The sequence below is a fragment of the Takifugu flavidus genome, chromosome 9, assembly GCF_003711565.1.
Source record: "Takifugu flavidus isolate HTHZ2018 chromosome 9, ASM371156v2, whole genome shotgun sequence".
NCBI classification, from domain to species: Eukaryota; Metazoa; Chordata; class Actinopteri; order Tetraodontiformes; family Tetraodontidae; genus Takifugu; species Takifugu flavidus.
This window is the reverse complement of record NC_079528.1, coordinates 2,638,841-2,653,191: the sequence shown is the minus strand read 5'-3', so window position 1 is coordinate 2,653,191 and position 14,351 is coordinate 2,638,841. Positions and strand designations below refer to the sequence as shown.

The 14,351-nt window shown below is 42.7% G+C and overlaps 2 protein-coding genes across 2 annotated transcripts; one reads left to right on the top strand and one right to left on the bottom strand.

The window, feature by feature from the left end:
* Positions 1-42: 42 nt before the first annotated feature.
* Positions 43-2,444, top strand: bnip1a (BCL2 interacting protein 1a). Its single transcript, XM_057042547.1, has 6 exons — positions 43-191; positions 469-561; positions 638-729; positions 832-936; positions 1,037-1,155; positions 1,293-2,444. The coding sequence occupies exons 1-6, from the start codon at positions 111-113 to the stop codon at positions 1,487-1,489; spliced, it is 687 nt and encodes a 228-aa protein (XP_056898527.1). The 5' UTR covers positions 43-110; the 3' UTR covers positions 1,490-2,444.
* Positions 1,897-5,356, bottom strand: nkx2.5 (NK2 homeobox 5). Its single transcript, XM_057042546.1, has 2 exons — positions 4,761-5,356; positions 1,897-4,350 (listed from the first exon to the last, which is right to left on the bottom strand). The coding sequence occupies exons 1-2, from the start codon at positions 5,116-5,118 to the stop codon at positions 3,740-3,742; spliced, it is 969 nt and encodes a 322-aa protein (XP_056898526.1). The 5' UTR covers positions 5,119-5,356; the 3' UTR covers positions 1,897-3,739.
* Between the last annotated feature and the right edge of the window lie 8,995 nt (positions 5,357-14,351).

The following is a 14,351-nucleotide window of genomic DNA, read 5'->3' as shown; positions in this document are numbered from 1 at the left end:
GCAGTTTTATGACTACCGTACGTTATAATGGTCGTAAAAGCTCTGACGGATGTCGAAGGTCAGAACGATGCGGTATCCCGCTTGCCGTAGTTCTTGATAGCGTTGGCAACATGGCGTCCGCCGATGTCCACGTACGAATATGTGAACAAGAGATACTCAAATATGACTTGGAAATCAAAGCCCTCATCCAGGTGCGAGTATTTCATTGGTAAGACTATTTACTGCTGTTTTGCGACACCTTTGACAATTAGCTTGTCGTATAAAAGTGTCGCATTGCAGCTTTTTAGCATCCGCGCTACAACTGTGCAACTGCTGTCAGGTGCTTAAAAATAAATAACTGATTTTTCTTATGCCATTATTATTTAATTCTTAAGCACAGGGGAAAATTCACTATCCAGAAGTCAATACCAGCAAATTTGACTTGAAATCCTTAAACCTGTTATAAGTAGAATTTCAATGTGTCTCTAGGACGTCAAAGAGTGCCCAGGTCCTCAAAGTAAGCTGACTGAGCTAAATGCAGATGTGAAAAAGAATTTCCACAATCTCAGGTCAAGAATTCAGGTAAGAACTTATAATTCTGCATACATGAAAAGGCAGCAGCCGAACTGTCCATCAGCAAGTTTCTTGTGTTTTAAAGGACTTAGAGCAGATGGCCATGGAGCAGGACAGAGAATCAGACAAGCAGGTTATTCTCAGTCAAGTAGAGGGACACAGAAAGCAGATGCTCAGGTAATGTCCCGTCATCTCCCGAATAACTGCCCAAGTGATGCAGAGAGGATCAGTTGTTTATTTAAGAAAATGTGTGGTTCTTAAATTTTCACTGTTTTGCAGTAACCAGACATCTTGGAGGAAAGCCAACCTGGCCAGCAAGCTGTCCATCGACAACAAGGAGAAGCAGGAACTTCTCTGTGGACCAGATGGTGCTGCCAGGCACCGGTAAGGCTAGCTAACGCTCTATTGATTGCATTCAGAGAGATGAACTGACCAGCTCTAATGATTACTGAGCAATTATTGACATTCTGCTTCTGTTTTGCAGGAAGATGACAAAAGAGTGCTTGGCTGAGACGTCCAGTGGCATTACGGAGAACCTCATGAGCATCAGCCGCATGATGGCGCAGCAGGTTCAGCAGAGTGAGGAGACAGTGACCTCATTAGGTATATGAAGAAGTCAGAACCAATTGAGAAACAGAGTGTTGCAAAATTCCTGTTTCTCCTTTCAAGTAAATATGCCACAGATAAATTGATAGATTGTCCACAAATGTTTGCTTTTTTTTTCTTTATTCTGTTGAAAGCTACCTCGTCGAGGACGATCCAAGAGACCAACGATGAATTTAAAACCATGACGGGAACCATCCAACTGGGGAGGAAGCTCATTACCAAGTACAACCGGAGAGAGCTCACTGATAAACTGCTCATTTTCCTGGCACTCGCCCTCTTCCTTGCCACCGTTTTATACATCCTCAAAAAAAGACTGTTCCCCTTCTTGTAGACCAAATACCGTACTGCATGATAGGAGCTCTCACCTTGTGATCAGTGCATGAGTCCAAATGTCGCGCGCTGCACGACAAATGCCTGTTTGTGATTCTGAAAGTCGTAACGGCGATGATCCCTTATGTGGAAGAGGGCTCATATTTCCTCTTTGTGCAATTAATGCTGTGCATTTCGTTTCCCCAAATCTGCTATGAGAATAGTTGATTCTCCTTAAAGATCCATTCTTTTTTAAAACCATTCCTCTGATAAACTAGTGTGCTTTTCTGTGTAATTACTTTTCTAAGTGCACAATAAGTACAGAAATTCCTTCCAGAAATGAAATTCACTTCTCATAAATTCCATTTTAATGTTTTATTAGCATGCGTGTAATTAAAACAATAACAAATTATACAATAATGTAGAAAAGTAGTTATTTGAATTTATTTAAATGTTGAGAATATTATATCAGAATTTTCTATGTAACAGAAAGAGATCCTTCTATCTAATCAAACTTGAGCACTTAAAGGTAGATGGCTTTTACATTATACTTAAAATCTCACCTTTTTTAAGATTACAGAATACTGAAATGGCCTTAAACATTACAACCAAAGCTCCACAGCTGGTAAACTTCTGCCCGCCATGGAGAAAAGTTCAAAAAACTCAGTGCCACTGGTCACACTGGCAGAGATAGAGCAGCATGCATCCCTGCCTTTCTTCAGATAAGACCCGGAAAAGCAGATTATTGCGACCTGTTTTCCTCTCCCAGCCCGATGTGGGTGGAGGGCGAGAGCAGATATTTTTAGGTTTGTGTGGCGCCGTTATCTGACTTTGCCTTTTCAACACCTGGGAGGAGACGGTGCCCAGAGGAATCACATGACCTTGTTACCCTTTCAGTGATTGCCCTTGCATTGCTGTCTCCTTTGACTTTATATAAATGTCAACATCGATCTTCAATAAATGGCACGTTAACTGACTCAATGCCTTTACCCTAGCTCAGTTTGTGAGCATGTGTTGACCAAAATGATGGAGAAAAACACACAGTACAGTGTGGAGTGACTTGAGAGACGTTTAAGCGTCTCATACTCATGTAAAGTGGTGGCAGTTGAGCGGAGCTATAGTTCTGAGCCTGTTCATATAACTGCACACTTAGACGAGGACTTCAGCTCTCTGTAAAGCAAATTGGACTATTCTTGCATTTAGAGCTGCGATAGTGTCGATCAAGTGTTTTTTTAAGTTTGTGTCTGGATAAGCAGGAAAGGGTCTCAGCACCTCTGCATCAGAGCATCAGCTTCAGCACAGCACTGTACACTGTAAAAAGGTAACTTAGATAACTTAGACTGCTGTTATTTACTGAGTTTTTTTCTCTTTAAATATCCATTCTTACTTTTAATTTAAATTACTCAACATTTGAAATATCTATTGTAAAGGATGCTTCACAAAAGCTGAATTTCCAGACTGAATGAGCAGAAGCTGAGTTTCTGACACATCATTGCTGGGTCAAGGTCAGGCCACCTCTGTGGCAGCAACTTTAAACATGCGTGCAGAGCTTGTGCGGCTGACAGCGGGCTGTAAAAAAGCGTAAACTTTAAGCAACCTTTTAACCTTGTTTAAGCACATTGAAGGAAGTTCCCTAACAGCCACTTGAACAATTTAACCTGACACAAACCATTTGAAGGCTGCGCGGGTCGGGGTCTTTTATTTCGACCTTCAACCAGGATTTTTTTCGTGGTTTTAACTCACTATTATTGGCTTCAATTTTCTAACATTTTCCTAGTTTGGTTTGGATTTTATCTTATTTTTCTCTGCGTGCTTTGCTGTTGTTGCACTGTAAATTTCCCCATGTGGGACAATAAAGGACCTGAATCTGAATCTGAAAAAATGTTGGGGCTGATCGGCACATTAAGTTGGCGTATATACATATATATTTATAAAAAACAATATATTTTTTTAAACTTCAAAAATAATTAATTTCTCTAATCTTAGATGTAAATTAGCTTTATTTTTTTTAATATATTTAGTGATCATCGAACCGTATAAAACCTCAACAAGGCCCCTGGAACTACTATTTGAGATTTAAAATAACTATATTTACATTTTTTACTCTCGTGCGTCGCTAAAATACATTTAAATAAGTCTCTTTTGGATCATTTGGGCGAAGATTGTGCGAGGAAAAAACAAAAGCTATTAAATATAAAAGAAGTTAAACTTCCAAGTCTCAACCCATGCGATCAAAAAACAAAATATTGAACAGGGATGATTGGTATTTTCTTTACCACGTCCTAATGCCGTGTAAGGAGGACACTCCATTAGTGGAGGTAAATGTGTTCTGGACATTATTCAGGTCTCCAAAATTCACATAATTGCCGCTGTTGGGGGACCCCTGCATGGGTTGGATGGTGGCCGCTGCGGGATAATTACACGCATAGTTTGTGTTGCAGCCGGGGCTGGTGTAGTTGCTGAAGGCTGGGTAGTTGTTGTAAGTGAAGTGGTTGATGTGGCTCATGCTGTAGGACGGGTTGTAGCTGGCCGTGTCCGCCGCCAGACAAGGTTTCCCGTCCCGCACCAGGACCGGCACCGACACCCTCCGGGGCGGCGGCAGAGACACCATCTCCAGGCTCTGGTCCTGCCGCTGCCGTTTGCACTTGTACCTCCTGTTCTGGAACCAGATTTTCACCTGGGTCGGAGTGAGTTTGAGCACACCGGCCAGATGGTCTCTCTCCGGGGCGGACAGGTACCGTTGCTGCTTAAAGCGACGCTCCAGCTCGTACACCTGCGCCTGAGAGAAGAGTACCCGGGGCTTCCTGCGTCGCCGGGCCTTTGGCCGCTCCGGATCTTCAGACTTTATATCCCCCAAGGACTCGGAGGGAAGACTGAAGTCCTCTGATGGCACCACAGAAAAGCCAAACAATGAAATTCGTTTTTTGAAAACACATTCACCCGAATACGCAGCACCATTCTAACTTTTATTTTTATTTTTACTTTTACATCTACGCTTGGTTGTTCATTTTCTTTTGACAACCCCTAAAACAAGACCGAATTATTTCAAAAAGAAAAAAAACGCGATTTAATTTTTCTCAATTTTGACCTTTAAGATTTGCTTCCAAATTAAGGCACCTCTTTCCTACAAAAGCAAACTTTTAAACTGTGTTACATCTGTGTGTAGTTTACCTATTTTGCAAATACCAGTTTCGCGCATATGAAGTGAGTGTTGCACATATGAAACAGCCTGCAGGCCCCAATTGGTACAGGGCCACATCGTAAAAAAATTAAAAAGTCTCTATTTAGCTCACCTTTTCTCCGTTTTTCTTCAAACGCATCTGATTTCCCACCTTTCACTGCATCCATTTCCATGAAAGATTTCCCATAAAAGGTAGCAGGGAAGCAGAGAGCATTGCCTCTGCCGCCTCTGGTAGTGTCCTGCGGGTCTTCTCCAAACATCGAGGCTGCGGTGGTGGACATGTCCCGGGGAGGCTCCTGCTTCAGTCGAGCCAGCATGCAGGAGGAAGAGGAGGAGGAAGAGGTCGGCGCGGCGCAGCAGTCCATACGGGGAGAGACACCCAGAGAAGACACTATAACATCATGACTCTGCTCCAAGTTTAATATATCCTTTACAGAGAAGGGAGTGGATGTGCTGGGACTAGGAAACATTGCCAAGAGCTCCAGAGTAACCTATTAACCTGTCATATGACAGCAGAAGACTCCCTCTGCTTCCCGGTAATATTTACCAGATTTAAGTGTCAGTTTGGTACAGCAGGCCGATCTTGAGTGAAGGGTGCATTTTGAAAGTCAACCCTGTCTCCACTTTTTTTCTTAGCCTCTCTCTCCTCCCGATGACGCATGGTAGGAGGGAAGGAGGGAAACCAGTGGGACCCTCTGTATGGAGCCATTAGTACTCCCATTTTATGACGTAAAGTTGTGTGTTCAATCACTGCGCGGCGCACACCTATAACCATCCCCGAAACAGAGCTCATTCATTTCTAATTTAGTTCCAGATTGTGGCGTGAATCTGTTGAACGTGGATAATGAAAGAATTGGAAAAATGAATTATATATACTGGTATCTCCTATATTTGTCCTTTCAAGTTAGCAATTCCGTAGTGATTATACGAGATGGTTCCCAAATAAACCAATGTCCATCTGTATAATGTGAAATTGATGTTCAAATGTGGCCGATTTTTATTGATATGAAGCGTAATCGGGTTTATTTAATTTAACATAAATGGCTCAAACACACTTGACTGTTTTGTGATGACCCGACACTTTTTGGAGTGTTGACAGTTTAGACGCTGGCCAGGGATCCCCAGAAGTTATTTCTAAAGTTGTTTGGCTGCTTTTGAACGTTGTATAGGGTGAAAAAATGGGGTGGAAAAATATACTGCGACAGAAAGGTTTATGCATTCAACACATGTTGCCAACTGTTCTGAGTGGAATCCGGGTAATTTGAGTCAACTTGTATTTGAGTAAACTACGCGTATGATACTGGAGTATTAATGACATTTCCGACTTCTGCGCAAATTAAAGCAGGACATTTTTATGCATATCTAAGATATTTAAGTTAAATGTGTTTACATCAGTTTCCGTTGTTCTGGTGATCGACGGGGGGGTCGGTGGGGGACGTCAGGTCCGGTTTTGGTGTTTGGGGTGTTGGCACGTCCGTCGCCCGTCGGGAAACGAGGCAGACAAGCATCAACAGAGGCGAGCAGACAACAGGTCGGGCCCCAAAACACGGAACCTGAAACCAGCGGAGACGCACTGTGAGCTGTCTGCCTCCAAGAGATTCTGGAGCCACTGTCTGCGTTATCAGGACGTGATAACAGATGCCAACAAACCTGCACACACATAATGCACCATCCCACCCACGCTGCAAGCCATGTTAAAGATGCGTCATATACGGCTTTTAAACCTTTAACACGAAACCTTAAACATTTTAACGTCCTTTCTAACTCCATAGCATGTTGTCTACATTTGTTGTCAATTAATGAGCAATTACAGATTAACAATAACACCATATATCAATTTGCTCGACAGCAGTTAAATCGGGACATCTGTGCGCAATGACGCATAGCCGCTGCGCTTCTCCTCTGTAGGGTTGGCACTAAACCTGCTATTAATGCGTGTGGAGACGGTCACAGGAGACAGACAGTATTATCGTTTGTTTTATCTTGAGCGTTTAGCACAGCCACGGGGTAAATGGGTCCCCCTGTCTCCGACCCAGCAGCGGTGTTTATAGTTTTAAAGACTATTTGTGCGCCTCGCCAGCTGATGAATGGCCGTTAAGTCTCTCGGACGCAGCGAGTCAACACTGTCCCGGCCTATGCTGTAATAATTAGTGAAATAAGTAAACGGCAGCGAGGGGGGGCGCAGGCATGGGAAAACGTTTTATCCATGATTGAGTGGCGCGCTTTGACAGTGACATTTTCCCGATTTTAACGCAAAGTCCGCACGAGGGTCCAAGCAAATACTAAAGTCTGCTGGATAGTAAATCGTGTGGCGTTGACTGTAAATTTAAGATGACAGCCCAGGCGTGTGTTTCGTATCCTTAATGCGTCCCTCGTCCCGCAGCGGCCCCGCGGGCTCCTTTGACCTGTCTTTCTGCAGCACATCTTCAGCTCAGATAAAGCGCCTGATAAGGTTGCTTAAAAACTTCCGTTGCAAGGACGCGTGTGTATTTTAAGGAGCCCGTGCGTGTACGCGTGCACGTGTGCCCCAAATTTAAAAAAAAAAAAAAAAAAAATAGTCTCTTACTTAAACGTTCCTGGTGGTATGTGACGCCGTTAACGGGTTGGTCATCCGGGGTCCTCCGGGTGAGTTAGATCCGTTAACGGAGTAGTTATGTGGCAAAGTTAGACGTAGCAGACTCATCCGTGACAGAATAAGAATGGCCATTACCTGCGTGGCACGTTGGCCTGTTACAGGAAGCTCTCAGGCTTTACATGTCATCAGAAAGTCATTTATTGTGAATCAAATCTCTGGAGAACCCGAAAGAAAAGGGCCCACGTGTCATAAACTACCCTTAATCACAGTTAGGCAGATAATTTAACAGTCTGTAAAGACAACAATTATGGTTAAGAATACTGATAATTCAGCATAAATAAAACACTTAAATACTTGTATGATACCTTATATATATTCTATAATGTCCAACCAATTGCACCCATACCTCATGTATCTAGTATTTCAACTGTACATATTATAACATTTAAAAACAATTACATGAAAGATCAGTTACAGTTGTAAAGTCTGTTTGATTTATACTCATTCTGACAATTGTGGCAAACTCTGAAAGCAGATATAGGTGTCAGATAACTGTATGAGGTGCACTTTATAGATGTAGCATCACATTTCTGTATTATACCTGCCAAATGAATGACTAAAATAACAGTGGTAAAAGATAATCTTCAATTAGCACCATCATATCCAGCATTTAAAAATATAAACAATTTTCTTTGTCACTGAGACCCAGTGGTGAAGCGAGTATCAACAGCTTTTGAAAGGAAAATTAAAAGATTTGAAGTATTCCACTAAAATTTCACCACCATGATGATTATAGAGTGGGAGAGGTTTCTAAGATCAAACACACGAACTTCTGGAGACACAGAGTCCCAGTGAATTCTGACTTACTTCAAATGTGTGTAAGTGTGTGTGTGTGTGGGGGGGGGGGGGGGGGGCGGGGGGCAGTGTCTGCTAAATGTCTGCTCCAAAAACCATTATTCAAATTCAGCTGAAAACAGCATCATTCACCTCGTGCTTTTCAAAGATGTGCTGCTCAGGGGCCTGAGAGTTGGAGCCACACACGTTTGCAAGTCAAGAACGGTCACTCTGCACAGACAATGTGCAGAGTGAGAGAGCAACACGAGGACTAATCACTTTTATCACTAATCACTCTCTGCTGTTGCTCACTGTTTGCATGATTCTTGGAAAACACATGCAAGTGATTTGAGGTGCGGAGGAGTTGACCATCAGCAAATTAGAAAAAAAAAAGAGCCAAGAAAGCTGAGGAGAATGTGCACTCCTGAATCATCACTGACCACAAACAAACTGACCACCCTTTCTCCCAATTGGTAAAAGTTGGTTTTCATTTGAGGTGAAAATACCCCTTTAATTCCTTTTTGCCCCATTTGTTGATCATGTAAGGCTAGATAAAGCATATTTGGTGGCTCCACCTGTCTTTTTCCATCCTTCTTTTCTAAAGAGCACTACATACAGTATCAAATCTCCCATCCTGCTTCAATATTCCCACATGGGAATATTTCACCCTCTCTACTGTGATCAGCTCTTATTATTCAGTTTCTTCAGAAGCATGAGGCTACTTAAAATAGTGTTTGTTTTTGTGTATAAAAAAGACTCCCACGGAGACCTGACTGAATCTACCAACAGAGTTATGAGTTACACTCCCACCATGTGGCCTTTTGTATTACTGCATTTTGTGTAACGATTTGTTTATTTATTTATTTTAGGGGGAAATGAGCAGTGTTTCCCTTGATTACAGTCAGCACAAGGCGACTATTTATATTGCATGACATGCCTCATCCGATCTGGGCTAGCTTGGTTGTAACAGAAAACTCAGAAGAACACAGCATCCAAGTCAAGTACCATCTGTCTGAGCATCATTTGTCTTGTCAGGGGTGAAGTCAGCAACATCCCCTTAATCTTTCCCTATACGGCTCTCTTATTCACTTCCCTGGTCATGTTCACAGGCTTGGCAAAGCTTCACAAACGTTTCTGCTGGGTTCAAGGTGGTGTCTAAGCACCCCAGGGACATTAGAGGACGCTTCCTTCTCCACGCCCACGTTAGTTTTGTCTACAGCTGATGTTTGAGGTCAATGTGAGGGAACTGCTGCGATGTAGCCAGAGAGGTGATGAAGGGACTCTGGAGGACAGGTTGAGCGCTGTTACTGTGTGAAGAATAAAGACTTCTTTTTTAATCATTTGATGTCATTCAAAATTTCTCACATATAATCAGTGAATAATTACAGATTATATACATATTTACGGTGATACGTAATGTAGGTCTGTAGTTCTCGCTTGGGTTTTTTCCATAACGTGAATACAAACAACCAATGAAGAAAACTCAAAACAAAGTTTTACATTGAATATTCAATATACAGTATTTACACCTATTATTCATACTGCATACTAGTATCCATATATAATACATTCATTGCATATGTAACAGACGTCTGTTTAGTCCCCCCCATAATTTTTATTGTTTGTGTTACTCAAACTTACCACTAGAGGGCAGGATCACACAGTAGTTTACATTTTTGCAAGGTCTTGAGAAAAGAACTATGAAATCATTTGATGATATTAAAATGACTTGTATAATTGACTGGTCTAAAGTAGTTTTTTTAAGAATATGTTTTATTGGCATTTTAGGAATTACAGAAGCTATAAAAGCTCAGCGTGTTTGTCAAAACCGTAACCCCATATTCTCCTTTGTGCCCTCTTTAAATATTAGTTTTCATGAGCTCACCATGCCGCAAGTCTGCTTCTGCTGTATCAGCTGCCATCCCTTTATTACCCTTAATTTGCCAAGCAATCCCAGAGCCACTTAACATGCTGACTACTCTGTTTTCCATGCAATTGGAGTTGACCAAGAAATGAGGTAAGAGCATTGCTAATAGGTTAAATGACCAACGTTGTAATAAGGCTTGCTGGAGCAGCTTGATTACCAGTTTGGCCTGATGGATAATTCATATGGTGGCACTGGTCTCTCCACACGTCTCTGGTCAAATATGACACGCATCAGGTAGTGCTTAACACACACAGTGATATATTTTCTGGGGAGGCCACTATGTCCTTGGCATTGTCGCCTGGAAGAACTCTGGTGGTGTACAGATACATGCATTCATTCAATAACTGGTAATCCATTTTTGGCAGTTCTAGTTGTACAGTGGGTCACTCAGCTTATAGAGTATTCATCCACAATTGTATTGTCATTACAATCCTCTCAGAATTTGAATGTGGCTCATGCAGACACTTGGTGCACGATGGCTCGACCCACAGCTTGGCCACTCCGCAAGATGTCTGTTGAGCAGGTTAAAATGCTAAGGAAACAAAAGAAAAGCTAATTATAGCATGCCAAGCTCGAAGTGACTTGAAGCCGCCTCTGCAAGAGACTGCAGGGTTACTCAGTGTGTGTGTGTGTGTGTGTGAGAGTGTGTGTGTGTATTTATATTTGTTCTCTTCCTGTCTTTCGTCACCGCCTATCTCACCCGCTCTAATGGGGACAGTATGAGAAGAGAGCTTGTCCTCCGTCTGGACCTTTCTAATTGCCCCTGCCACAGAGGCCTGATACAGCGAGACCCTGTGTTCCAGGCAGTTCAGGCGTGTATGTGTGTGTGTGTGTGTGTGTGTGTGTGTAACAGAGATATAGAGAGTAGAGGGAGAGAGACTTGGACAGCATCATCACTCAGGTGGTGCTCCCTTGGCTCCATCACACACATTCAGCCTCCACATAGAGAGCGCCATTCATTATAAATATCAGAGCTACAGCAGAGTCAGAGTGATGGGAATAGATATGAGAGGAAGCTGGGCAGTGCTGCTAATGTCCATTTTAAGTTTTATTTCATTATATTCTAAAGAAGTAAGGCTTCAACTGCCCGTCACTCTGAAACCCCTCCCAGTTAATAACACCTATACACACTGTATGCATCCTTTGTCTTGCTGTCCAGCCAGAAAATCCAGGTCGCAAAAATCCTCTCTGACATCTGCTGGGGAAGGTAGCTTCACGTTGACGGATGGGTACAGCATTCCTGGGCCGCAGGCCCTGCCAGAGTTCTGCCAGGACGTGGAATGAAACAGCCATGGAGAGGCTGCCTGGCATTTCTTTACACCTACGTGCTTAATATCTGCGGCCACCTCGAGGCACGTACGACATGATTCGCATTCCATGAATGCTGCTCCTTCACACCGACACATCAGGACAGCGATGGGTGCTGCTGTGGAACAAATGGGGCAGTGATGGCTGTGGATTATTGGAGGGGAATCATTTAAATCAGTTTAACTGAACACAGCCAGAAAATACTCTGTTCTGTTCTTAAATTTATATTTTTGGATATATAATATTTCAGAAAAAACTAATCTTGGCCATTCTATGGCTGGGATGATTTTGTAGGATATTTACATTTCCTGATATGACATTAGAAATAACAATATTCAAAGGAATAAATATAAATGTAAAGACGAGGACCTAAACTTCAAAGCCATCCAAAAACCAAAAATGTTTTATCTTCCTGTAGTTGAACACTACCGTCACATTTAAAATGACATTTCAGTACAAACAACTTATGAAAGTTATTTGAGTAGAATATAGATAAATGTCATCAGCATACAAACGAGGTGAAATACTGATTAGATTGTTGAGTATTAGTGTGAAAGGCAACATTTAAACAGGAAGTATAATTGGCCTTAATGAGGGTGTGGGGGGCCACAGGATAAAGCAACAAACACTGAGATGATTCTATAAAACCACCTTAATGTAGTGTCAGTGATGCATTCAATTAGTCTGTGAATGAAGGTTTGATAGTCAATAGCATCAAAATTGCTGCACTAAGACATGAACTGAAGGACAACTGTGGACAATCACACTACAGCTGATCCTTTCAGGAATGTCATTTTAATGGAAGCTACTTTATGGAAACCAGACTGGCGAGAGTCCAACACCCGGTCTCATTCCAGGACTTGATATTTGTTTGTTGACCAAGAAATTTGTAATTTTGGGGAATGGAAGTGGAAGGTTGGCCCCTAAGTTTCAAACATTATAAGTGGAAAATAAAATAAATCTTGGAAGACCTCACCTGCTAGAAAAGTTCTGGCAGCAATCCAGAAATAGAACAGCTGCTGCATATGCAATGTACGTACTGCACATTGATGTAAGGACTTCGCAGGAATTACTTAAACAGTGCAGACACGGAGGGTGTGGATTAATAATCATCTTTAATGTGCAGTGAAGGGTGGTGCCGTGCCGTCTTCCTCGGTGGGAGACTCCAGACCTCGGGCTCGTCCTGACCACAGACTAATGTATGGAAGCGAAGGTGAGTTTCACTCGCAAAAAGCCAAAGAGACAAGCCCTTGTGACCAAGCTGTTGACCTCAAAAATCATATGAAATCACGGTGCCCTCAATTGGTAATTATTGGCACAAAGATGGGGACAGGCTGATAATCAGCTGAAAACAAAGTGTTGGTGATGGTGAGAGTGGTGAGGGGCGAACGAGAGAGGGAGAGAAAAAGAGTGCGTGTGTGTGTGAGAGAGAGCGAGCGAGAGGTGGGACTCGCTGCTCGGTGTCAGCGAGCATGGGAACTGCGTGGGACTTCTGGACCATCACCGGCTCCAGAGGGATCTGCTTGGTGACTGACGCGCACACGCGGATGTACACATGTTCATGGATACACATTCACACCCCGAGCAGAATGTGCAGCTATTTATTCATTTTGACGTCCTTCCCTATGGAAGCTATGGAATTCTTCCATTAGAACAGATGCAGATGTTACCTGCAGTTATTTTAGGACGTTTATAAGACTCCAAATTTCCGGGTCCAGATGTGCCCGAGTGTGTTTTTCAGTGTGTATCGTATTCCTTTGCTTAAACATTAAAATCTCTTCATTCATCTGTGCCCTACAGCTGTTGCTGGGGCATTTCAGCTGACAAGGGGGGGTGCACTACCAACGCTGACCAGACTGCACCACTAGAGGGCAAACATTTGGGCCGACATCATAAAACCCCAGCTCATGATCACATGTATGCTAATAAGATTTAAAAAACAAACCTTACTGTGTCACATTCAGGTGCACTAACATTGGCATCACTGCACCATAATCCAATCATCTATTTTGTGTTGACAGCTGCTCTTGGTGTCACTGGATGAGAGGCAGCAACACCCCCGGGACAGGTCACCAGTCCATCACAGGACATTCACTATTCACTAAAGCACTGATTTAGAGTCTATTTTGCATGTTTTTGGACTGCGGGAGGAAATTGTAACACTTTGACAAAACCCACACAACCACCCAAGCTCCAAAAATAAAGGCCCCGACCCAAAATACCCCCAAAAGAAAAGCAGTTAAAAGCATATTGAGTCTTCATTTTACCGCCCTGTTACTGCTCTGGAAATCTCCTCCTACGCTAATTCTGACACCCACAGCTCAAACAATTATGGCCCCAATGGCATGACGACTCTGGAGAGCCAGACAGAAGAACACAGAGATTCTTCTGGTTAAACACCAGATCTGAGTGTATGAGGGCATTAATATGGCAAACCTGAGGGTCTCTGCAGCCAAAGTGACCCAAAAGAGAAATTACTAAATATATTAGAAAGAAACACAAGCTTATAGCAGAGATAACGGGGTTAAAGATGAGTGTTTCTGGGATGGTGTTGCTGTGCCCTTGTTTGCTCTCATGAACACTGGAATCCAGCATTTCTAAACATCAGTGCAGAACGCATTTGCATCAGGGAGCGTTGCTAGTTGTGGCATAGCGTAGTCTGGGGTAAAGAGGTGGTGGCGCGTGCTGGTACTGCACGCATCGTCATTTGATGAGGCTATGAAAGCATATGATTCAAAGTTCCAGGATTAAAGCTATGCTACCACCACCAGTAAGTGGGATGCTAATTCCCCTCAGCTTGGACAAACAGACTATTTAAAGGGCATCAGGCTAACATAGGCTGCTTTATTTTAAGTAGACGAAAAAATGTATAAATAGACTTTGAGGGGCGCAACAAGCGAACGCTTCATGAAATGGCTGGCGTTACATCATTGAATGTAAGAGTGAAGTTCTGGAGAGATGATGGGCTCTCTGGGCCAGCCATTATGGTTTGTGCTAATGTTCTGGTTTCACAATCCAAACATTCTAAGAACTGTTATTTGCTCTTTTTTCCCCTTTTA

Bases quoted from the DNA above. Each gene is read 5' to 3' on its own strand.
- bnip1a (XM_057042547.1), top strand. From the start codon at position 111: ATGGCGTCCGCCGATGTCCACGTACGAATATGTGAACAAGAGATACTC. The intron at 562-637 runs GTAAGAACTTAT...TGTGTTTTAAAG, and splicing joins ATCTCAGGTCAAGAATTCAG to GACTTAGAGCAGATGGCCAT. The intron at 937-1,036 runs GTAAGGCTAGCT...TCTGTTTTGCAG, and splicing joins GATGGTGCTGCCAGGCACCG to GAAGATGACAAAAGAGTGCT.
- nkx2.5 (XM_057042546.1), bottom strand. From the start codon at position 5,118: ATGTTTCCTAGTCCCAGCACATCCACTCCCTTCTCTGTAAAGGATATA. The intron at 4,351-4,760 runs GTGAGCTAAATA...TGGTGCCATCAG, and splicing joins TGAAGAAAAACGGAGAAAAG to AGGACTTCAGTCTTCCCTCC.